Below are 26,282 nucleotides of genomic sequence, written 5' to 3' on the forward strand. Positions count from 1 at the left end.
CTCCCTTTTCCCTCTCTCCTAAAAAAATAAAAAAAAATCATCTCGGACACTGTGTGACATAAAAAAAATCCTGAGAGATACTTCCTGGGTAAGACTATTCAATATTCAGGTGATGGAGTCTTTTCCAACTTTTCTGTATTTGACCTTGTTCCAAGGATTCAGATTTGGACTAGTAGGTGTGGTCCTCTTTCCCGATGGTAGTTGAGGTGAAGTAGTGTCCATAGCTGGTTTAAGAGAGATAATTTTTAGATCAATTAGAAGTTTTTCACCCTCGCGGAGATTATGTATCACATGGTGTCTGCCATTGTGATTGAACTTTAAGGCGAAGGGAAAGGCCCATTTGTATTTGATGTCATTGTCCATGAGGGCCGACAATAACGGTTTCATCGCTCTTCTTCTCTGGATGGTGTATGGAGAAATGTCAGAAAATATTTGTATTGTAGCACCATGGTATTGGAGATTCTCCTGTTGTCTAGATCTTTTCATAACGTCCTCCTTGGTGGAGAAATAATGAGGCTTGACCACCACATCTCTGGGTAAACCATCTCTTCTTAGTGGACCCAATGATCTATGAGCCCTGTCTAATTCCATTTTTGGAGTAGGTATAGATGGTAGAAGGATTTTTATAATGTCCTGTATTGCTGAGTGGACATCCACAATGGATTCAGGAAGACCTCTGACCCTAAAATTCTCCCTTCTTGACCTGTTTTCTAAATCATCAATCTTATCCTGAGCAGCCTCCAGTTGATCTTGCAAGAAATGCATATGGCTATCATGTTGTTCAGTTTTCGAAACGTTAGCATCTAACTTATGTTCTATAGAATCAATCCTGTTGCCAAGACAATGAAAGTCAGCCCTGATATCGTTAGTGATTTTCTCGGCAGTAAGAGCTAAACCCCTTTCCATCATTTCAGATATTTTATTATACAGTTCAGCAACATTGAAAGAAGCTTCCGGAACATGTTCAGTATTTGCAGTTACCTGTTTAGGATCCTGAGAGACGGACTCAATAGGAATCATGTGGTCAGCCATTGTAATTGTGAGAGCTCCCCCAATTGTAGAAGCATATAAATTTAGAAGCTTTGCTGAACCCAGAGAAGGAGGTGATGAGGTGGGAAGTAGAAGTGACGAGACTTGTCCGTCGAACTCAGTATCTCCAACAGATGTCTGAGGGCTTGTAGAAGGAGGGGAGTCTATATCATAAAGAGACTCTTTGATGATTCTATTTTTGTTTTTTTTACTTTGTTTCCCCTTCATATATATGAAGTGTTAAAATAAATATCTGACAACAGTATTCAAATATCAATGTATTGCGAAATCTGCAGTGTACTCCTATACCAGCTCCCTTAGGTAGAACTCTCTTACCACAATTATCAGTCAGCAGAAGTTAATCTTGCGAACAGCCTAAACCCAGCTTAGAGTACATAAGTAAAGGAAAAGACCATCTTTATGGGAATGCCATAAATTTCATACCATTCAGATATCCTATTAATGTATAGAGAGTCAAATCTGCTTCTTTCGTCGACAGACTTCGGACGGTGTGTAAGAATACCTCAGTGAATTCCCATTACAGGGATAATCATGGTATAATCCGACGGTGTATATGACAGCCACTGAGAACTGTATCCAGTCGGTAGCCTGACTTTGATATCAGCGGACAGTTTCCTAGTGCAGTCAGGTGGTCAGGGCATATGAATAAATAATCCAGTTTAGAAAGAAATAATAGCACAAAATATTAAAAAAAAAAAATATATATATATAAGAGAAAAAAAAAAAACACTATAAAGTTGTCAGAAATTCATATTGACATTGACAGTCCTGTTCCTTTAATCTTCACAAAACCGAGGTATTATGGTCCATTTGTATAGTGAAATGTTATGGTGTCCAGACAACTAGATTTAATAAGATACTGACAGTGCCCTGTAAGCGAATAGCTGGGTAATGGTTTTATGCTGTAATAAACGTGTATACCACAAGATGGCGTTGTTACCTCAATGGAAGAGTTTCACAGTGCATCACAACCAGGCAATTCCTGCATTCAGGTAGCTAGATAGTAATAAAGCAATTCAGTAAGGGAAAGATTACCCGTTAGGTATCAAATATTGATAATATCAATAATAGACCGGGTCTTAAATCCTGCACTGTAGTGTGTTAACATGAATCACATAAATTGCAAACAGTTACATGAGACTTCTGAGGAGAAGGTGTTTCAAGAAACTATCAGGCCCTTGTAAATATATTGCTGGATTATGAGCCTCTGTCCCCACACTGAGCTGCAGTCTCCTGAGGTAAATTATATGAGGACAGCGGTCAAGTACATTAATTATCACCTCAGTTTATGTATTTCTAGCACTTGGAGATCCTAAAATGGTTATCTCTTGTCCGTGCAGAGTCTACAAAAGAGGGATGTCACATAGCCTCCTCAGAGCATATCCATATACCTCCCGTCCTGGCCTCTGACACCCTTTCAACTGTTACATATAACCATCAAAGGGTATTATGTCATAAAATAAAGAAATGGCCTATCCACCTTGAAGGATGTAGGGGAAGCAGTATTGAGCCCTGAGGAGAAAGGGGTATATGAGAGTTGAGGCAGTGGGTGAAGCAAGATGGCCGCCAGGCCTCCGGAGGTAGGCCGAGACCACGGGCCTTGAGTGACTGAGGGAGGTGAGGGAGTGTCGCCTGTCACTTCCGACGCCTATAGCAGTGTATCCCGGGTGGACGGAGGGGTGGATGCAGCTTAATGGGCTCAGCGATCCGTACTCGAGTCCGGGGCTGTCCGATAATCTGTAGGCCTCAAAATGGCGATGACGCCACTGTATGAAGAGGAGGCCCCGGGTCACAGCAATGGATGAGTTCGTATCGAAACTCCTCAAGAAAGGTATTTTATAGATCAGGTAAAGTCGCTGATACAGGATGGGGTGTTTTTGTAATTAAAACGGTAATACCGGTAACCGATGGCTCCAGATTACAATCTGCTAGACAGAGCTCGTCCAGAAAGCGTCCATCACCATCTTCGTCCGGCCACGCCCCCGAGATCTGTATTTCTATACAGCGCTCAGCTACTTTCCCCAATGGAGGTAAACAATAACCTGTCTAGGATTTCTTACGACATCACTAGCACATACACCATATTTGGCATAATATCAAACATACATGTGCTTCCACTGAGGAGACTTTACATTTTAGAGTTAGAACTGCATTACACAGGGAGCCTTGATGGGGCCTGCATCTTACGCATGTATTTGCAAATGCGTGCAACTAAACCCCTGTTTTTAACGCACTGTTAGACAGGTGAATTTGGTTGGTTTCTGATTGGTTAGTAAGTTGAGCTTGGATATTCTGTGTGTTTTTTGATATGCATTCGCCCTTTCCAGTGCTCCTTGCTGTGAAGACCAGTCATAGGCAGGGGAAGTGACAGTTTTTTGTATTGTTGTCATTGTGGTCAGGCAACGCACTAGCACCTTTGCTGCCATTGTGCAATGTGCTGGGTGTTTAGTGTGCTCCTGCTCCTTTAAGGAGGGTTGGGCTCCCTCCAGTCATCTCCCCTTCATCTATCAATCAGCATATATGTGCTTCCACTGAGGAGACTTTAAATTTTAGAGTTAGGACTGCAGTACACAGGGGGCCTTGACGGGGCCTGCAGCCTGCAAATGCGTGCAACTAAACCCCTGTTTTTAACGCACTGTTAGACAGGTGAATTTGGTTGGTTGCTGATTGGTTAGTAAGTTGAGCTTGGATATTCTGTGTGTTTTTTGACATGCGTTCGCCCTTTCTAGTGCTCCTTGCTGTGAAGATCAGTCATAGGTAGGGGCAGTGACAGTTGTTTTTTGTATAGTTGGTAATTAAATAGCAGATTATTCAGAAAAAATAGGGAATTAATTATGCAAAGTCCAACTGACATTTTTGTTTTATTGGTTTATATCAGTTAGGGCTAATTTAAGCAGGTGATAAGACCCGTCCTCCATGCTGAGCTGCGTTTTGCTTCTTGTGCATCCACCTTGGAGTTGTCTGCAGGCAGCCCATAGAAGTGGATGCAGATGTAGTGGCTGCAGAGACACAAATCACATGTCAAAATTTGGCAAATGTTCACATGTTACTGTGTCAGTACTGCTGCTGCATCTGCATCCACTTCTTTGGGCTGCCTGCAGACAAGGTGGATGCACAGGTAGCAAACAGGTGGTTTAGAAAGGAAGCCGGGTCTCAGCACACATCTGACTGAGCCCTTAAAGCAGAACTAAAGCTCACTATACTCACCTCCACTCCAGCGATGCAAGCTCCTTCTCCGGTGTCAACATCTTCACTTGGTCTTCTTCCAGGTATGGGATCCTCTAATGAAGTTTGAAAGCTGGCAGGTTAGAAGGTTTTATAGCTTAATTGACATACACATATAGATTCACATGTATGTGCCAAATCTAGCTTGAGCTACAGAGCTCTATAAGCAGCCCTCTTTTTTTATGCGCCCTCTGCGCGGGTGTACTAATCTATGCACCTGTGGGAATGAGCCCTTAAAATAGAGTATATTTTTCTATAAAACCAGTTGCTACACTGGGCAAAATGTTAACAAAACTGGTGTAGTCCTCTACTTTTGCATCATAGTGCTGGACACCTGGTGGTATAGGAAGGTTATGGGAGAGTCCAACTACTGGACCTTTCACAACATTAGGGACTGTCAATTAAGTCATAGCGCACCAATAGCGCACCATTTGATGCACCAAAGCCTGAGTTTCATTTCAGTTACTTGCTGTTACCTGTAGATTTTTTTCTATGTCCTCATATACTTGTCCAAGATGATCCTCACGATTCTGAAGTGTTATAGAGGCTTCATGATGCTTTACTTCCCACACCCTATACTCATGCTCCTCTACCTCTTTATATGCCAGACAGAGTGTTCTCAGAGTCTCTTCAGAAAAGACCTAGAAGAGTAGCAGCAGAATAGAAATTAATCTTTGTAGAACTTACATCACATATATATATATTTTATAGAACAAATAGAGAATCTTCCTGTCCTCTGCTGCTTGCTTGAATAAAGAAGCTCTCTGTGTGGCTTCTACCCAAATGTACAATCATGTTGATTTAAAGAGAACCTTTCTCTTCTTATATACAAAATGGTTAATGCAGGTTTATAAAGCCTAACTACAGCCAACATGTTTTTTTATTTTATTTAGTGCAGAGTGGGGAAGAGTTTAAACCTGTGGGAGGATGTATATGTCTGTGTTACTGTGGAAGAGACTTCCACTTACTTCCTGTTCTGTCTGACACTCATCAACAGGAAGTAAGCACATTCGGATACAAGGGCACAGCCAACAGCAATCGTGTTTTGGTGGTGGTGGCAGTGCAGGGAGAAGATCAAGGGCAAAGATGGCAAATTGCGCCCCCACCTTCATTATGTGAGAACATATGAGGAGGAGGGGGAGAGAGAAAGCACAGCTCGCACCTCCTCCCGGCTCTCTCCTGCTCTCCTTGCTGCTTCCAGCTCTGGGCTGACAGAAATAGTGACGCTGCTGTCGCTACTTCCATCAGCCTTATGCCGCGTACAGACACGACTGTTTTTCATGACGTGAAAAATGGCATTTTTTAAAATGGTCATTAAAAACAATCGTGTGTAGGCTCCAGAGCATTTTTCTCGACGTGAAAAATGGGCATTAAAAATTTAGAACATTCTCAAATTTTTCTCGTCGTTTTTCACGTTGTCGTTTTTCACGTCGTGAAAAACGGTCGTGTGTAGGCTTTAACGATGGGATAAAAATTTGCATGCTCAGAAGTAAGTTATGAGACGGGAGCAATCGTTCTGGTAAAACTAGCGTTTGTAATGGAGATAGCACATTCGTCATTTTTTTTTTGTTCACGATCGTGTGTATGCAAGGCAGGCTTGACAAGAATCACGTCAAGAAAAACTTCGTTTTTTCTAGGACATTAAAACTAGTCGTGTGTACGCGGCTTTATAGTAGAACTTGCGGCGACCCCACCCCTACAATACACGCTGTGCCCAGGGCAGCTCTTCCTTCTGCCCACCCCTTGTCCTAGCCCTGGTGGTGGTGGGATGACAGACTGGACTATGCCATAGCTACACAGCCTAGGATCTATGAAGGTTCATGTACACAGACAATTACAGGCATTTTTCTAATGCCTAGCATCAATTTCCTGCCACTTTTCTGCCCCAGGAGCAGTATGTGCCACACACAGCTTGCCATACAAGTTAAGGGCTGTATGCGGTTGCAAACACCAATGCTTCTTTGCATTACTTATGCATGCATGTACAACAAAATTTGGAAATACGGTGGAAACGCATGCACAATTTACATTGGGAAATTTACACTAGGCATAAAAATGCCCATAACTGTCTGCATGCATCCACTTACATCCAAGGCATCCATAAGGACCTCTGTGTTACAGTTAGGACACAAGCGCTGTAATATCACACTGTCTGCTCCTTTGGTGTAAAGTTTTATTTTTCCTTCTTCATTTCTTACTGTAAGAGAAACAAATAAATATAAATACATGTGAATCTGATCTTTTCTAGGCAAAGGTTCAGCTGGAGCTTCAAGTGAACCTATTTCCTTCTAAATATACCTTTAAAAAAAAACTATGAAAAGAAATCATTTATTTATTTATGATTTAGGAAAAATTTAGGATTTAGGAAAAATGTAAAAAAATAACAGATTTTTAATACAAACATTTCTTTGTGATTCTAAAATGCCCTTTAATGTTTAATTTATTAAATCAACAAATTATCACTTGGAGGTCTCCAGTCACAGCAGCATGTTTCAGCATGATTCATAGATTGGACAGGAATAGGGTGACCACTAACCACGTGTCCCGGATTGCCCAGGACAGTCCCGCATTTTGCAGGTCTGTCCGGGGCACATTCATTCCAGGACAATACAGTGTCCCAGAATGAAACTGACACAGCCACCCCCGGGCCAATCTGATGCCCCCAAAAAAGGCCACCACATCACTGATTTACTCACTGACAGTACTTGTCCTGGCTGGGAATGCCTGGAGGAGCACAATCCTGCCCCCCTGCTTGTGATTGGAGAATTAATACATCCCGCCTCTTGGGTCCAATCACTGTCCTGTGATTCGTTACAACACAAGCTGATTTTTGGGAAGGGAGGGTGTCCCTGAATGTTAGTTTGGAAATGTGGTCACCCTAGGCAGGAATACAGATTGCCAGGAAGATACGTGTTGTCCAGTTGTAACTGTTCCAACCAGTGTTTGTACAGTACAACCTGCGTTGTTGTTGTTGTGAATTACATTAAAATGTTTTCTACAACATTGGGCTCAATTAGTACAGTCACTTTCAACGTAGCCTGTAGCCTCGTACACACGACCGAGGAACTCGAACATCGTTTTGCTTGTCGAGTTCCTTGTGAAGCCGTCGAGAAACTCGACAAGCCAATTTTCTCCATTCCCGTCAAGGAAATAGAGAACATGCTCTCTTTTTGGCTCCTCGAGTTTCTCGACAGTTTCCTCGACGAAAATGTACACACGACCGGTTTCGTCGGCAAAAAAATATCTCCCAGCAAGTTTCTTGCTGGTTTTTGCCAAGAAACTCGGTCGTGTGTACGAGGCCTGTGACTTCAAGTAATTAAGTTGAAGAAAAAAAAATCAACGTTCTACCTATTTAGATAACTTATGAGAGAACAAAGGTGAAAGTGAATACCGGTTATTTTAATAAATTAGCCTGGGGGGCTCTGTCTGCACGGTACTCTCTGAAGGCCAGTGTTGCCATTCACAAAAACAGATCATACAGTCTGTGTCACTATGGGATTGATTTACTAAAGGTAAAGAGACTGTGCACTTTGCAAAGTGCAGTTGTTCCAGAGCTTAGCAAATAAGGTAAAGTTTCACTTTACAAAGAATACCCACCTGCAAGGAGAATAAAAAAAAACTGCATTTTTGCTTGCACGTGATTGGATGATGAAAGTCATCAGAGCTTCTGTTAATTTACTAAGCTCTGAAGCAACTGCATTTGCAGAGTGCAACTGCACTTTGCAAAGTGCACAGTCTCTTTAACCTCCCTGGCGGTATGATTCTTTCAGAAAAAACATGCTGAAAGCGGTACAATTATTTGCAAGGAAATTTGGCGTTTTATACTGTAGGCCTGTAATTTTTAGAAATAACTCACTTAAATCTGACCAAACAAGATTCTAATAGGCATCCCGGGTATGACATTTTTTTAAAAACAAAATTATAAATTATAATATAATAAATAATTATAAATAATTATAACAAATAATAATATAATTATAATAAAAATTATTCAATAATGTAATCAAATCAAAATCACTGAAATTTGCTCAGTTGCAGAATTGTCGCTGTCATTATTTTTTTTTTTATGACGAATTTCCCCACAAATCGCTATCGCACAATTCTGCAAGTGATTATAATTTATTATCGCTGTTTTTTAGCTGATCTAAAACCATTTTTTACATAAAGGGACACTTTTGGTTGCTATGGACAATCTACAGTTTGCAGGGAGAAAGAAATGTTTTTATTATATAAAATAACATGCAGGACACTGGGCAGACCACCAGGGACAAGGGGGGGTGTGTATTTTTTACATACAGTACTGTAATCTATAAGATTACAGTATACTGTATGTAATGTGTTTGTCTACTTTTTTGAATTTGGCGCCGTTCTCCGCTCCCGTGCGTCGTAACGTCGCAGGGAACGGAGATCGGCGGCACAGGAGGATGCTGTGTGAATCGAGCGAGGTCCCGCTCGCTCGCACAGCGCGGTGGCATCGCTGGATCCAGGGACAAGGTAAGTAAACAGTGCCTGTGGATCTAGCGAGGCAAGCCCGAGTCTGACTCGGGGTTACCGCTCGCAGCATGAAAATCTAACCCCGAGTCAGACTCGGGAATACCGCCAGGCAGGTTAATAAGCCTTTAATAAATCAACCCCATTGTTTTTATCAGAGCTTTTACACATACACAGCCTGGTCAATGGATGACACAGCGCTGCAGTGCTGAGTGATCTTTTAGTTTAATGAATAAGTGATCAGCAATGTTGGGCTGTGTTATACACTGCACCAGCCTGACACTGCTGAGCGCTCATTCATAAATAGTGAAAGATCACACAGTGGTGCAGCACTGTGTCATCCGAGGGCTTTCACACTGGAGCGGTGCGCTGGCAGGACGGAAAAAAAAGTCCTTCTAGACGCATCTTTGGAGAGGTGAAGGAGCGGGACACCGCAGCTATACTGCCGGCAATGGCCTCTGCAGAGGTGCATTGAAGGGCGGTTTTCGCTAGCTAGCGGCCGAATAGCGCCGTAAAATTAGCCACCACACCTCCCCAGTGTGAAAGGGGGCCTTATTAATCTCCTTCACTATTATTTAAAATCCAACTTCTTAGCGTAAATTAGTTTCCTTCACTATTATGATTAAACGATATGCTTGTTTATACATAAGACAAAAAAAATGTCTAAGAACGGCAGGTGTATCTTCTTGTACCCACTCAGTTTAGAGAAAGGTCAGGGCTCCATGCTGGCCAGTGGTGGCTGGTGTTTTCTTTTTGGGCTTATGGCGGCACCATCTCCCTCAGTCCCGGCCCCTCACGCCAACTTCTCTCTGGCCGGCGGGCTGCTTGTTGGCTTTCCTCATCTTCTCCCCCCTTTCCTCCATGCCTCTCCTTCCTCCCCCTACAGCCAGTCAATGCGATCGGATCTCCTTTTAGGCTAATTGGGTGATGGGTCTCAAGACCTGCTTTCTGATTGGCCGGAAGAAGAATCAGTGTTACAATAAAAAATATTTATTCGCTATTGTAACACAACTGGTTGGGCTCGAAGCGCAGTACTCTGCGCCCTGAGACCACCCTTTTTTGAAGGCTATTAGAGCCTTTGGCTCTAATCTCATGTGTCAAACCCCCCCCAATGGAATCCATGCGTCCGGAATCCCTGTTTGTAGATCAGGGGGTTGTACGCATGGATGGGGGAGCGGCGCTTATGCTCCTCTAGTGGACTTTACCCACTATGGGATAATTCATTATAAGATATTTTTTATTCACAGTTCTACATTGACTGTTTGGGCTCATGCACACAGCCATGAGAGGGCTGCACAGCACACAATGCCTCTGTAAAATCCTTCCCAGGACCTGCAGCTGTTGTGAAAAGCTACTCATAGACATCAATAAGAACATGCGGCTATACAAAATTATGTTAAGGGGTTGAATAAAGCACGTGCATGTTCATGGATGCCTGCTGCATTTGGAGCACACGCCCATGCAGGTGCTTTATACAACGCCCTGTGCATTAACACATACAGTTGCATCTTCTAAGTAATGTCAATGGGCAGCTTTACATAGTAGGTGCAGGTCCTTTATATAGTGCCTGCCCTCAAGCAGCTCCCAGTCTAAGGTCTCTCCCTCACATACATACACATACTAGGGCAAATTGAAATATTAGCAAAGTTAACCTACCAGCATGTCTTTAAGAGCAAGGGAGGAAACCCACACAAGCATAACAAGAACATGCAAACTCCACGTATATAGTGTTTTAGCTACGGGTTTTCTGTTAAATTCAAATGATTATTTACTTCTGTCTGCTGCTGGGAAGTGTCTCTGAAAAATAGTGTAGGAATCTCAATATTCTGTGTTATGAATATTTATATCACTCTGATACGGTATATTGCTAGTGATGCTTGCTGGGCACGCGTATAAATGTTGGATGGAACTTTCTGGAAGCTCTCTTGCCTCCCAGACTTTGCCTGGGTCAAAAGTGTGTGCTGTTGTACCTGACCTCCCAGTCCTGCTGCTTGGAAAAGGGGTCTGAGAAACATAGGCTCAAGGCTGGGGCCAGAAGCTTGCATTGCCTGGCCTAAGGTTTTGACTGGAGTGATGCTAAATTATGTTTGGAACCACCAAGGTAGACCTTAATCATCTGTAGAGTGTTTGAAGAACAAATAGAATGCTAGAACATTGCAGTAGGTTTGGTGGCTCATCCAGGGACTATACATAGTTACATAGTTAGTCAGGTTGAAAAAGACACAAGTTCATCTAGTTCAACCAAAAAAAAAAAAAAAAGATCATACAATCTCATATACACAATCCTTCACCCACAGTTGATCCAGAAGAAGGCGAAAAAACCTCAGCAAAGCATGTTCCAATTTGATAAAGCAGAGGAAAAAATGTCTTGCTGATCCCCGAGACGCAATCGGATTTTTCCCTGGATCAACTTTACCTATAAATGTTAGTACCCAGTTATATTATGTACATTTAGGAAAGAATCCAGGTCTTTTTAAAAGCAATTTACTGAGCTTGCCAGAACCACCTCTGGAGGGAGTCTATTCCACATTTTCACAGCTCTTACTATGAAGAAATCCTTCCATATTTGGAGATGAAATCGTTTTTCTTCTAGATGTAAAAAGCACCCCTTTTCCCTCTGTGATGACCTTAAAGTGAATAACTCAACACCAAGTTCACTATATGGCCCACTTATGTATTTGTGCATGTTGATCATATCCCCGCTTAATCTCCTCAAGAGAGAATAAATTCAGTTCCTCTAATCTTTCCTCATAGCTGAGCTCCTCCTTGCCTCTTATCAGTTTGGTTGCTCTTCTCTGCACTTTCTCCAGTTCCCCTGATATCCCTTTTGAGAACTGGTGCCCAAAACTGAACTGCATGTTCCAGATGAGGTCTTACTAATGATTTGTACAGGGGCAAAATGATATCTTCCTCTCTGAAATCCATACCTCTCTTAATACAAGAAAGGACTTTGCTCGCTTTGGAAACCGCAGCTTGGCATTGCATGCCATTATTGTGCTTATGATCTAGCAAAACCCCCAGATCCTTCTCCACTATGGATTCCCCCAGTTGTACTCCTCTAGCATGTATGATGCATGCACATTCTTAGCCCCCCAAGTGCATAACTTTACATTTATCAACATTAAATCTCATTTGCCACTTAGTTGCCCAAGTGCAGTAGTGCATTGAGGTTGACTTGTAAATTGGAGACATCCCGTAAGGATGTTATTCCACTGCATAGCTTGGTGTCATCTGCAAAGACAGAAATTGTCTTTTAATCCCAGATCCTATGTCATTAATAAGGATATTAAAAAGTAAGGGTCCCAACACTGAACCTTGGAGTACACGGTCACCAATGATAACCTTAGACCATTTAGAGTAAGAATCATTAACCACTACTCAATTTACCATTTACAAACTGATCTTTCCAAGCCTGTAGACTACCTGTGGACACATCAGCTGTGTGTGGGGAACTGTGAGGCCCCGTACACACGACCGAGTTTCTCGGCAGAATTCAGCCAGAAACTCGATGGGAGCCGTATTCTGCCGAGGAAACCGGTTGTGTGTACACTTTTAGCCGAGGAAACGGACTAGGAACTCGTCGAGCCAAATAGAGAACATGTTCTCTATTTCCTCGTTAGTCAATGGGGAAACTTGACTCGCCGAGATCCTCGGCGGCTTCACAAGGAACTCGACGAGCAAAACAATGTGTTTTGCCCGTCGAGTTTCTCGGACGTGTACGGGGCCTGACAAATGCTTTTGCAAAATCCAAGTATACCACGTCCACAGCCACCCAACTGTCCAAGGTTTTACTTACCTCCTCATAAAAAGAAATCAAGTTTGTTTGACAACTTCTGTCTTTCATAAATCCATGCTGTCTGTTGCTTAAAATGTTTTTCCCCAGCAAGAACTCGTCTATGTGGTCTTTTATTAAACTCTCCAGTATCTTCCCGACTATAACAGTTAAGCTAACAGGTCTATAGTTACTTGGTAAAGACTTTGCGCCCTTTTTAAATATGGGCACCACATTGGCCCTACGCCAATCTAGTAGGGCTTGCATTGTAGTACTGCAACTGCTGGTTCTGTGTAAATACTATTTTTACTTGCACGATTGTAAGTAAGGGTTTGCTCAGAGTCTGTGCATTGTTATTTTGGGGATTCTGTGGTCCTTAAAAATATTGTTAACTGTCTAAAAGTGACTGGTGCCTATCGGTTTATGTCCTCACTACGGGTCAACCCACCTAACCTCTGGTGGTCTCTTGGAGGGTAAGGGGTCCTTGATATACAATGACATTGCAGTTAGAAAAATAATCCTACTTCACAGTACTTTGAAAAAATTTGTAAAATCTCTTTGTGCAAAAATTTGAACTTCCAAGCGGAGGAAACACTTTATTTCCTATTCTGATGCTCACTCAAGAACTTAGGTGTTGTATCTAGCCATGTTGTACCTAGCTATCAAAACAGTGCAGGATAAAGCTATTTGTGACCACACTTAGGCTGGCCAAGATTCGATCCATCTGCAGTCAGGCTGATTGTACCCAAGTCGAACCATCAATGGACTTGGGTACAACCAGCCTGTCTGATTTTTTTGCATGTGCTATAGCCGCTAGCAGTAATGATTGTATTCTGCTGGTTGGGAAAGCACCCTGCTGGCAGAATACAGTAATGCTGTGGGAGGCATTCCCCCATCAACACTGACTGTGTTGATGGGGGAATAAAATGATTTTCTTTCCTTTCACTTGTGGTGGAAGGAAAGAAAATTGATTAATTTATGGCAGAGGTCTCCAAACTTTACAAACAAACGGCCAGTTTATTGTCCTTCAGACTTTAGGAGGGCTGGATTGTGGCCAGCAGAGGCAGAAAATGTCGACATCAGTGAGAATAAATATGGCCTCAGGATTGGTGGTCAAAAGGAAGAGGAGTAGTGCCCCTATTAGTAGGAGAAATAGTATTCCATCATTGGTATCGGTGGAAGAAATAGTGCCCCATTGTTGGTGTCAGTGGGAGGAATAGTGCCTCATATCAGTGGGAGGAATAGTGCCTCATATCAGTGGGAGGAATAGTGCCCCAAGGGCCAGATAAAGGCTAGCAAAGGGCCACATCTGGCCCTCAGGCCGCAGTTTGGAGACCCCTGATCTATGGCTTGCATTAGATATACTGTACATTTAAAGTAACTCCTGATTGTATACCAACAGCATTAATGCTGCATGCACTTACGTAAAATTGACATCCTTTTGCGATCACTAGTAAAGTCCATCAGTGCCAGGATTTTGTAGGTTACTTCTGTACCCATCTCACTTATGGTGATGGATTCTTGGGTGCGGGCAAGAAAAACATAGCCAAAATTTCTGGCAGCATTGACTAAAGCCTCTTCATCTGGAGATGCAGCCTTGTAGATTAAATCCTCTACGAAAATTAAAGAGAACATGAAACAAAAAAGAAATGCCAACATAATAGTCCATGTGAAATCTGCTTAGGTATTGTCATATTTGTCATCACATTTTACCTACACGGTAGATGTACTTTACAGATTAGGAAAATTTAAAGATTTTATTTATATATATTTATTTTATTTATTTAAATTAATTTAGAAAAGCTAGATAAGGGAGTATTTATAAAGCAGTAACAGTGCTATTCACAACACATTCACTTAGCATTTACTGATGAATCATTCACTGTGAAAACCCTGAAACTGTGAAGATTCTCATGGATTCTCATTGAATTTCATCTGATCAAGTGCTCACTGACATTCACTAAAGATGAACTAAGAGCATCAAAGACTTCCAAGTGCACTTGATAGTGCAGTCACTGTAGATCTGAGGGGGGACATGCAAGGAAAATAAAAAAACAGCATTTTAGCTTGCACACGATAAAAAGAGCTTCCCCTCAGATCTACAGCGATCTACAGCGATTGCACTTTCAAGTGTACTTGCAGTGCAAACTGGATTTGCCTTTCGTAAATAACCCCCAATATAACTAATTGAAGTGAGAAATGATACCGCTCTAAAAACTGCTGATTCCTTGGCTTTGCTTCCATCCCACTAAACCAAAAGGGTGCTGGCTATGCACAGGTGCATTGTTGGATAGAAGAAGATCCTGGACTGCCACACTCCTTAAAACAATGGGCTGGATTCAGGTAGATTTGCGCTATTTTTACGGAAGCGCAGGGCAACGTTTTTGCCCTGCCCCCCTGCAAATTTACTGCGCTGCCCTTGATTCACGGAGCTACTGCTCCGTAAATTGCGTGGGCGCGCCGGCGTAAGCGCGCGCAATTTAAATTATCCCGTAGGGGGCGGGAATCATTTAAATTAGGCGCGTTCCCGCGCCGATCGTAGAGCGCATGCTCCGTCGGGAAACTTTCCCGACGTGCATTGCGGCAAATGACGTCGCAAGGACGTCATTTGCTTCAAAGTGAACGTGAATGGCGTCCAGCGCCATTCACGAATCACTTACACAAACTACGCCAATTTGAAATTTCGTGACGCGGGAACGACGGGTATACGTAACATTGGCTGCCCCTGCTAATGGCAGGGGCAGCCTTATGCGAAAACCGCCATACGGAAACGACGTAAACTGCGTACGCAGGGTTCGCGTAACGTTGTGAATCGGCTTTAGTATGCAATTTGCATACTATACGCTGAGCACAACGGGAACGCCACCTAGCGGCCATAGCAAGAATGCAGCCTAAGATATGCGGGCATAAGAGCCTTATGCCGCTCATATCTTAGGCTGCAGTCGGCGTAACGAGGTTCCTGAATCAGGAACATTTGTTACGCCGGGGCGAGTAAGCAATTGCGCTGTGTAACTATGGTTACACAGGCGCAATTTGCTTCTTGAATCCAGCCCAATGTCTTTATTGTACAAATGAAATCCAAAAAACAACCAAAACGATGCAGTCAAATGTACAATGTACTAAAACTGTTGGAAAAAATAAACATTTTTAGCACATCTCAGAACACAAAGCAGAAATACAATCAATCCAAAATGATAGCAGTGCTTCATAAACACAGAGAAGCCATTAGGGAATACTGCAGGTAAAAGAAAGGAAGGGCATAGAATGAGAGGTGATTTTGGGGTTGATGATGATGGGAGCTGTCAGTGCCAGTTTTGGGTACATAGAGAAAAGAACACATTAATAGGTGGCCCACAGCAACTTTTTTTACTCACACATTTTTATGACACATTTTTTTACTGACAACTGCACATGTAACAATAATTTTATTAACAAATAACCAATCAATATTTATGAAATAAATAATATAAAAATATTATACCCACAGCAAGTGAACTGCCCGGCTTTACAGCTAAAAGTGAGTGAGAGGGGAAAGCAGTTGCTTCACAGGATTTTCCCCCTCTCACACTTGGCTGAGGACAGCTCTGGCTGCGCATGCATGGGTCAACTCTGCCAGGGCCCCTGCTGATTTGATGGGACCCAAGTCTGATCCTGGGGGTATGCCTGTACTGGTTTTACCCAGTGTCACACCTGCATCACATGACTGCTTTTTCTAATTGAACAGTATGGAAGGAAAAAAGCACAGTGACTTTGCTGTGAACAGTCCATGTTGTGTAGGCAAAGTTCAAGCAAGGTCAGCAACAATGGCGATGTGTCCATAAGGGCGCACGGGTGCAAACCCCCTCTTTCCTGCCAACCCCTCGCATGAAGGACCCCGCTCGTTGTCGTCACCCGCTGCCCCACCAAGACAGGGTAAGTGCCGGGCAGATGGCAAGTGGGCGGGGGGTCACACTGGCGGCATTCAAGAGCACACTGGCAGCATTTAATGGGCACACTGGCAGCATTTGATGAACACACTGGCAGCATTTAATAGGCACACTGGCAGCATTTGATGGGCACACTGGCAGCATTTGATGGCACAGTGGCAGCATTTGATGGCACAGTGGCAGTGTTTGATGGGCCCAGTGGCAGCATTTGATGGGCACAGTGGCAGCCTTTGATGGGCACAGTGGCGGCCTTTGATGGGCACAGTGGCAGCCTTTGATGGGCACAGTGGCAGCCTTTGATGGGCACAGTGGCAGCCTTTGATTGCACAGTAGCTGTGTTTGATTGCACATTGGCAGCGTTTAAATGGGCACAGTGGCAGCATTTGATGGCACTGGCAATTTTTCAGTTTGTTTGCACCCCCCCCCAAAATTTTGAGCACCAGCCGCCACTGGTCATCAAGGTTATAATGTCAGCACTGGACAACTAATGAGCACTGACAGTTTGTATTGATGCTGTAGTCCTTGTTCACAACACTCGTTTTCCCAAGAGATTTAATCTGTGCTTAGAAAAATATGGAGAGTGAGAGTGAGATTGGTGATCTACATACCTCTCAACTGTCCCTGATTTCGAGGGACTGTCCCTGATTTGGAGCAATGTCCCTCTGTCCCTCATTCTCCTCATTTGTCCCTCATTTTGGTCTGATCACTATAGATGTATATAAAATGCACTTTTTATCTATCAAAAAGTGTTTCCCAGTGCTAAACCTTTCATCTGATTTCTAAATTGCTGCATTTGTAAATTCCAAAAGCCAATATAAAGAAATAGTAGTGGTAAAAAAAGGACTTTTGGGTTTAACCAATCTTATTTTTTTTGTACAATTCTCCTTTAAGGGGGCATGGCAAGGGGTGTGTCCTATGCCTGCATACTTTTGCTGATAGGTGTCCCTCATTCCCGTCTCAGAAAGTTGGGAGGTATGGTGATCTATACCTCATGAGAATACTCATCTCACTTATATGCTGGTCCCATTGTTTCAGAATTTAAAAAAATAACCAACATAGAAGTAGTAAAAAGTCCAGGTTCTCTAACTTCACTTGCTGCATGCTTTTTCTGAAAATACTAAAGTCAGAGAGAGTTAGGCATCCAGTACCTTCAGAAGGAGTTCAACAGTGGCAGCCTGCATGCTTCTCATGCCGCGTGCACACAATCTGAATTTTCGACAACAAATGTTCGATGTGAGATTTTGGTCGGATATTCCGACCATGTGTATGCTCCATCGGACATTTGCTGTCGGAATTTCCCGACAACAAATGTTTGAGAGCTGGTTCTCAATTTTTCCCACAGCAAAAGTTCTTGTCGGAAATTCTGATCGTCTGTATGCAATTCCAACGCACAAAAATCCTACGCATGCTCGGAATCATTGAAGTTAATTTTTTCTCGGCTCGTCGTAGTGTTGTACGTCACCGCATTCTCGACGTTCGGAAATTCAGACAACATTTGTGTGACTGTGTGTATGCAAAACAAGTTTGAGACAACATTTCGCGGGAAAAAATCCATGGTTTTGATGTCGGAAATTCTGATTGTGTGTACGCGACATTAGAGTATACGTTTCTTTATGCACAAACTACTTCAATACGCTGATTGTTAGCTTTACCTGGAAGATATATTGCAGAATTCTAAACAATCCTGATCATGACATGCAATAATCAATCTGATGCCACTAATGACTTACCTTCCTTGTTATTATCCAACATAACTGTATGACAAAGTGCTATGGCCCTAAAGAATTCTTGGATTAAAGGGTCTTGATTCTTACGCAATTCTTCCACCAGGGCTTGATCATAGAACTCAAATGACGTTTTTGCATACTTATTCCAAGTAAATGATACTTTCTGTAGAAATAGAAAAATGCCTCTGTACTTTCAACACTGGATAAAAAAACTGTAAATATATAAAAACCTGTGAATGGCATTTGGGCGAATCAGTCACAAATCACTACACTGTGTACTGTTTTCATGTGGTTTTCATGAGCTGTAAGCCACAATCATCGCATTTATGACAAATCACGGCTTAAACTATCTTGCTTTGCATGTAATGAGTCATATATTAGTTTCACCTTTTAAGTTGCATTAGTGAAATAGATAAACCTTTGCACGATATTTCAATTTTTCACGTTTCACCTGTATTGTCTGAAGCCCTGTACACACGGGCCAGGAATGGCCGGAATCTCGTCAGGAAAAACAACGTTTTTTTCCTGATGAGATTCCTGGCAAGATTCTCTTGCCGGCCGAGTGTACACACGTACGATTCAAAAGAACCGCCGGTCTTTTGAATGGCACGAATGCGGTGACGTCATCGACTACGACGAGCATGCACTCGTCACATTCGATGCCGTCGCCGCCATCTTGCTTCAACACTACCTATGCCTTGGAAGCTACAGCGCATGCATCAAAGTCATTTTGAGCATGCGCGGGTTTCCATGGAGACAGGTAAGTATACACCGGCTCTAGTTTCTCGGCAGGAAAACACTGCCGAGAATCACGACAAGAAAATAGAGAGCAGGTTCTTTATTTTTCTGGTCTAGATTCTGGGCAGTTTTCTTGAAGAGAAACCTCAAAGCCTCGTACACACGCACGGTTTACTCGGCAAGAAAGCTCTGCCTCCAGTTTTCTTGCTGTTTCTTGCCAAGAAAACCGTGCCTGTGTACGAGGCTTCAGAATCAGACAACCCCAGCTGGCCTCTCACACAAGTATTTTGCTTCTTAACAGATTTGTTTAAATCATAATATGAATGTGAGGCCTCGTACACACGACTGAGGAACTCGTTGGAAAAGACACATCGTTTTCCACGACGAGTTCCTTGTTAGGCTTGTCGAGGAACTCGACAAGCTTGCTTTGCGTACACACTGTCAAGACAAAATCTCCTCGTTCTCAAACGCGATGACGTACAACACATACAACGGCAGGGGAAGTTCGATTGCACTGGCACAACCATTGGGGCTGCTTTTGCTAATCTCATGTTACTGCGTGTTAAGTAAAAGTTTGTTAAAAGACGATTTGCACTTTTCAGTCTGTTACAGCGTGAAAAATGTGTTATCTCCATTACAAACGCTACTTTTACTCCCGTCTCATACTTTATTCTGAGCATGCGAGGGTTTCTTAGCATACACACGCTCGAGTTTCTCGTCGAAAACCAGCCCGACGAGCAACACGACAAGGAAATTGAGACTCCCATCGAGGAAAAAGAGAACTTGTTCTCTTTTTTCCTCGTCGAGTTCCTCGACAGTTTCCTCGATGAAAAACGTACACACGACCGTTTTCCTCAGCAAAAAAGCTCTCCCACCAAGTTTCTTGATGGATTCTGTTGAGTTTCTCGGTCGTGTGTACGAGGCCTTATCCTGCGTACACACGATCATTTTTCGGCATGGAAGAAAACAACGTTTTTTAAAACGTCATTTAAAATGAATGTGTGTGGGCTTCACATCGTTTTTCGGCTTCTGAAAAACGTCGTTTTTCAAAATGTCGTTTTTCGTGTTGTAAAAAATGATCGTGTGTGGGCAAAAACGGCGTTTTAAACCCGCGCATGCCCAGAAGCACGTTATGAGACGGGAGCGCTCATTCTGGTAAAACTACCATTCATAATGGAGTAAGCACATTCATCACTCTGTAACAGACAAAAAAGCGTAAATCGTCTTTTACTAACAAGGAATCAGCCCAAAGGCGAATAGAACTTCCCCTTTAGAGTGCAGTCGTACGTGTTGTACCTCACAGCGCTTTGTTCATAATTTTTCAAAAACGATGGTGTGTGGGCAACATCGTTTTTAATGATGAAGTTGGAAAAACTTCGTTTTTTTTTCATGATGAAAAATTTCATTTTTTTCATGCCAAAAAATGGCCGTGTGTACGGGGCATTAGAGTATGATGATTTAGACTAGGTTCACATCTGTGCAGTGTGCTTTAGGTGCATTTTATATGCGCTTTAGGTGCGTTATCATTAACCACTTAAGGACTTAATGGCACGGCTGGGCACATGTACGTACAGGTACAGTACGTCCTGTACTAGTACCCAGCCGTGGGTAGTGGGCGCGCTCCCGCGACCCGGCCCGAAGCTCCGGGACCGCGGGACCCACGGACCCGATCGCCGCTGGAGTCCCGCGATCGGTCCCCGGAGCTGAAGAACGGGGAGAGCCGTGTGTAAACACGGATTCCCCGTTCTTCACTGTGGCGGCTGCATCGATCGTGTCATCCCTTTTATAGGGGGACACAATCGATGACGTCACACCTACAGCCACACCCCCTACAGTTGTAAACACACTTCAGGTCACACATAACCCCATCAGCGCCCACTGTGGTTAACTCCCAAACTGCAACTGTAATTTTCACAATAAACAATGCATTTTAAATGCATTTTTTGCTGTGAAAATGACAATGGTCCCAAAAATGTGTCAATATTGTCCGAAGTGTCCGCCATAATGTCGCAGTCACGAAAAAAAAAACGCTGATTGCCGCCATTAGTAGTAAAAATTTATTTTTTTATAAAAATGCAATAAAACTATCCCCTATTTTGTAAACGCTATAAATTTTGCGCAAACCAATCGATAAACGCTTATTGTGATTTTTTTTACCAAAAATAGGTAGAAGAATACGTATCGGCCTAAACTGAGGACATTTTTTTTTTATATATATATATATTTTTGGGGGATATTTATTATAGCAAAAATTAAAAAATATTGCATTTTTTTTCAAAATTGTCGCTCTATTTTTGTTTATAGCGCAAAAAATAAAAACCGCAGAGGTGATCAAATACCACCAAAAGAAAGCTTTATTTGTGGGGAAAAAAGGACGCCAATTTTGTTTGGGAGCCACGTCACACGACCGCGCAATTGTCAGTTAAAGCGACAGTGTCGAATCGCAAAAAGGGGCAAGGTCCTTTAGCTGCATTTTGGTCCGGGTCTTAAGTGGTTAAACTCTATATAACCTGCATTTTTATGAAAGTGCAGCAAAGATACAGGAAGCAGGATTTTCTTTATGGTACCACACCTAAAGTGCATGTAAAATGCACAGGTGCAAACAGAGCCCTTTTGCTTGCTGCATCATTTTATAGTTAAACTTTCTGTCCCTGATTTGCACTGGGTGGTGACAGAGGAGGCGTGAAAGGAGTAACTGTCACAGTGGAAAAGCTAAACATTGCTACTGACTTCTTTGCAGAAGCAGCCTTTGATGTGACCCAATTATTGGCATGTATTTTGGTGTATTCTATGATGGACTGTAGTTCCCTGTGGATTAAAGTTAATGCAGCCCATGTGAGTACAAAGCAAATACTATGCTTAGCGCCTTTTCTGGGAGGGGGACATTTAAGAAAATTCTTGAACAAGCCATTAAGAAGATAACAAGATTCTTCTGATCATTATAACCCTAATTTGCTTGAAAGGCATAAGGATATTCCACTACCTCAATGACATATTGATTTGAGCTCATTTGAAATCTCTTCTCTTAACTCAGAGGTGGATAGTCCTACAGATTTTGACAATTATTGTCTGGGTTAGGAAAACGATCAGAAGAGTCAATTGTGTCCTGTCCAGGTGTTAAAATATTCAGAGATGGCATTGAATTTGCTACAGAACAGGATTTTCTTACCCCAGCACTTTGTCACATTTTCCCAAAGCTCTACTGAAATCATCTTTTGCCATTTTTCCTAAAGTTTTTTTCAGAGTTACATTTGAATGCAAAGACCATTATACAATCCTTCGATATGTAACGCAAAGTCAAGGAAGTTCCTTTAAGACAGTGTTTCTCAATTCCAGTCCTCAGGCCCCCCCAACAGGTCATGTTTTCAGGATTTCCATTATTTTTCACAGGTGATTTGATCAGTTTCACTGCCTTAGTAATCACCACAGCCTTTTCATCTGAGGGAAATCCTGAAAACCTGACCTGTTGGGGGGGCCTGAGGACTGGAATTGAGAAACACTGCTTTAAGAAGACTGAACTTGGTCCACTTGGTGTCACCATATCTCAAGGTGTGGCTTTTCCCCCATGCTCCAGAGAAGGGCATCATGCTAGCTTCCTCAAGGGTCTTCTTTACCTAGATCAAGGATCCTCAAACTACGGCCCTCCAGCTGTTGTTGAACTACACATCCCATGAGGCATTGTAAAACTCTGACATTCACAGACATGACTAGGCATGATGGAAATTGCAGTTCCTGAACAACTGGAGGGCCGTAGTTTGAAGACCTCTGACCTAGATAATCAGAACCATCTATCTGGTGTAGCACCTTCATCAGACATTACAAGGTTGATATGTCCTGGGCTCATTTAGTTCCTTTGAAAATCCTGTCCTTTCTTCTGCATTTTCTCATCATTAAGCCTTATTGCAGCCTCTTTTTTTTTATTTTGACCTGATTTTAATGCTGTTTAAGGCTCCCTTTCATGTCATCATAACTTTCCTCATTGGTGTCCTCTGAAAATCTAGTCATGAAGAATTATAGGAAGAAGGGGAGTAGTGAGAGACTCTTTTGCTACTGAATGTTTGTCCTAAGGCAAGGGAAGATCATTTTGATATGCCAAGCGGTTAAAAGTTATTGTTGATCTGCATACCAAAATATTAACATTTTGCCTTGTCAGGAAGGTTTTGCTTACACCAGACAAAAAAATTAGTTTTGGATAGTATAGGAAAGGGGTAGAATCCCTGACTGTGTTTTGCTACCCAGGGGGTGTTTTAATCCTTCCCAATACTATCCAAAACTGGAAATAATTTTTTGTCCGGGCATACACTTGGAAGTAAATGTGCACATATTTTTACATAAGTAAAAAAACATTCTTTTTTCCTAGCTCCACAGATTTTATTAGCATTGCACATGTGTACCAAGCTGAAGATGATGAATATGAGATCTGGCTCAGGGCAGAGAATAGCCAATAATTTCAGACCCCACGTTTAGCTTGGTACATGTACCCAATTTTAGTGAGAGCCAAATACGCTTGTGTAAATGGTACCTCAAGCTCCTCTTCTTTTCCCGACATTGTTCCTGAAATATAAGAAAACATGAAAATCTAAAGGTCAAAATACAGTATTGTCTATTTCACAGTAAAACTATAAGGAAAGAATAATTTTTCGGGAGCAGGGGGTGGGGGTAAGGTTAGTGATTTTTATTTTATTTTTAACCAATGATACAACCATTTATTTATTTTATAAATGCATCATGTAATTTAGCGAATGTAAGGTGGACTGCCTAGAAGACCTTGAAAGAAAATGGATGTATTTTAAAAGATGTGACTGTCGTGCTGTACACAGAAATGATTTCTATATCCAGTCAATCTAACTAAAAAAGATGGATTGTTGCAAAGGAATCTGCAGTTTACATTTCCAGCATGGTGCCTGTCTGTTGGAACGACTAAACTGTCACGCATTCGCAGCACAATCAAGCACCTGAAAAAAGCAAGGGAGAAAATGCTGATACCAGCGAGGGACCTTGCGGATGTTGAACGTATTGTGGACTTTAGAGTTCTGCATTAAGTATTTAAGAACTGCAGAATCTTAAGAAAGGCTTCAAAGACATAGGCCCGGATTCACATACATTGGCGCATATTTATGCCGCCGTAGCGTATCTTTTTTACACTACGCCGGCGCAGCGCGGAGAGGCATGCACTGTATTCAGAAAGCCATTGCTCACCAAGATGCTCCAGCGTAATGTATTTTCGAAGGAGCAGGCCAGCGTAAGTGTAAGTGGGTGTGACCCCATGCAAATGATGGTCCGAGCCTGGCGCAGTGGTTTACGTCCGGCGTATTTTTAACGGCGCATGCGCCGTGACATAGACGCATGTTCCGCGCCCCTCTGCACATGCTCACAACTACGCCGGCGCAACTTCCTTAGATACGCCGGCCCACCGGCTTACGCCAAACGCATAAATACGCCCAGCCATACGCCCGTCCGGTGCAAAAGTACACCAGCTTTCTTCTCTTCCCCCTGGAGCAGAGTACTTTTGGCTGTTGTTGCAACTGAGAGGGACAGGAGGAAAAAAAAATTCTCACCAGATGAGAGGGCTGTCCTCATCTCTGCCATAGAGAAATTTGATGTGTTCCTCCATGGGGCACAGAGTTTGCTGACCAGCAGGGCCAGGAAACAACAGATCCTGGAGAAGATTACCCAGGATGTTAATGCCCTTGGTCATGAATCCCGGACCCCGGATTTTTCACAGAGAAGCACCAATCCTCTTCTTCTTGGGTCCACCCACAGGCGATCCTGGCTCCTCCCTCCTGCCAAGTGGCATTTGCTATGAAAGGGACACTTGTGCACGTTTTTGATCCCATACCGTTTGAGGTAAATATTTGGATGGGCGCTAGGGGGGTCCTATGCACAAAGGAATTTTTGACCTTATTGCAGAGACTGCATTAAGGTAAAAAACCTTCTACATTTGCAACCACTTTAAAGAGTATAGACTATCAAACAAGTTCTCAAAACAGCAGTGATTATTTCCAGAAATCGCATCCATTCAATCACATCCATTCACTTAGCTAAGGCTAAGGTGTCCTGATTTTTTTAAAGATTTTTTTTTTCTTATTAAAGATGGTTTAATGATGAACATTTTAAACAATAGAAATTACCATAAACCTTGTGTCCAATGCAGCATTTCTTGAAAGTCATAACATTCTGTGTGAGGGTGCCTGTTTTGTCTGTGAATATGTAGTCTATCTGCCCCAACAGATCAGAAAGACTAGAGGCTCTTGCCTGGGCTGGTGTGTCTGATTCTGGGTGGTACATCTCCAAATCCTGACTAATAAAGTTGTTATGGACCGCATGTATTAACTCCAGTCTGTAAAAGTTAAATAAACAGTATGCTGTTCATTAGGATGTGTAATATACAGTAGAAATCAATGTATAGAGACACAATTTGTCACATATCCTCTGCCTGAAATCTTTTTAACGGTGGTGTTCAATTAGACATTACCATTTGTGCACTATTATTTGTTTCTTTCTTCTTTGTTTTTAGGTAGCATTTCTATATCAGCACCTTCTGCTACTGTGGAAGCGGAATACACAAAACCTGTTGAGCTACTATTTATACCATTTACATTTCTAATCTGTAATCAGACATGTCGGTTGATTTAAATTGTACCACCACTCTTAGTGATGTAGGGTACAGAATGTTACTATGTTTTTTGCTTGAATGTTTTTAACCTCTTGGTGCTGACAGCACTCAAATATGCAGCCTTTTGGCGCATGGGCCTTGACGCAGAGCAGCTGCATATTTGTGTACCACATTGCAGACACAGCTGTGCTGGGAGCACTCGCCCTGCACACTCCCAGCACAGTTACTGGCGGCTTACGGAAAGTTGCTTGTAATCGGGAGCTTTCAAATCACGTGACCGCTGTGACAGCCAATCATGGCGGTTACATGATCATAAACCACTCTTCCTGGCATCTGAAACCCCTTAAAGGGCCAGGAGAAAGACAACGGCGCCAAGGGGTTAAGCTCTTATTGAGCATCAATAAAGTTTTGTATTTTAACCTTACTCTGTTTGGTTGTGTCCATAAAGTCCATGAACTGCGGCTCAATGATCATATATAGAATATCTCGGGACGCTGCACGATTGTAACGTTGGGGTGTCCACTTTAGAATCCAGTGGTTCATTGTTCATTTATTTCCAATATACAAATAAATCTACTCAGTTTTCTCTATGGTTTGGTGGTTCTGTGTTGGGGGGTATTCTTCCCCTTTTCCTGTATAGGTGCAACTAGGACTTGCATTGTTGGACTTTCACACATACCTTAGATTCCTGGGGTGAAAAGCACCTCCTGGTCACGTGTACTCCCTACGTCACATCC

At 42.5% G+C, this 26,282-nt stretch overlaps 1 protein-coding gene across 1 annotated transcript in view; it reads right to left on the reverse strand.

Annotated features, from left to right (window-relative positions):
* LOC120913440 (phospholipid-transporting ATPase IC-like) overlaps positions 1 to 26,282 on the reverse strand; it is a 181,892-nt gene that overhangs the window by 105,338 nt on the left and 50,272 nt on the right. Inside the window, exons 8-13 of the mRNA XM_040323369.1 lie at positions 25,061 to 25,269; positions 23,452 to 23,483; positions 18,195 to 18,354; positions 13,963 to 14,151; positions 6,363 to 6,472; positions 4,752 to 4,916 (exon numbers count right to left, since the gene is read on the reverse strand). Of these exons, the coding sequence (XP_040179303.1) occupies positions 4,752 to 4,916; positions 6,363 to 6,472; positions 13,963 to 14,151; positions 18,195 to 18,354; positions 23,452 to 23,483; positions 25,061 to 25,269 (865 nt within the window). The remainder of the gene's footprint in view (positions 1 to 4,751; positions 4,917 to 6,362; positions 6,473 to 13,962; positions 14,152 to 18,194; positions 18,355 to 23,451; positions 23,484 to 25,060; positions 25,270 to 26,282) is intronic.

This window comes from Rana temporaria, chromosome 1 (genome assembly GCF_905171775.1).
Source record: "Rana temporaria chromosome 1, aRanTem1.1, whole genome shotgun sequence".
Taxonomy (NCBI): domain Eukaryota; kingdom Metazoa; phylum Chordata; class Amphibia; order Anura; family Ranidae; genus Rana; species Rana temporaria.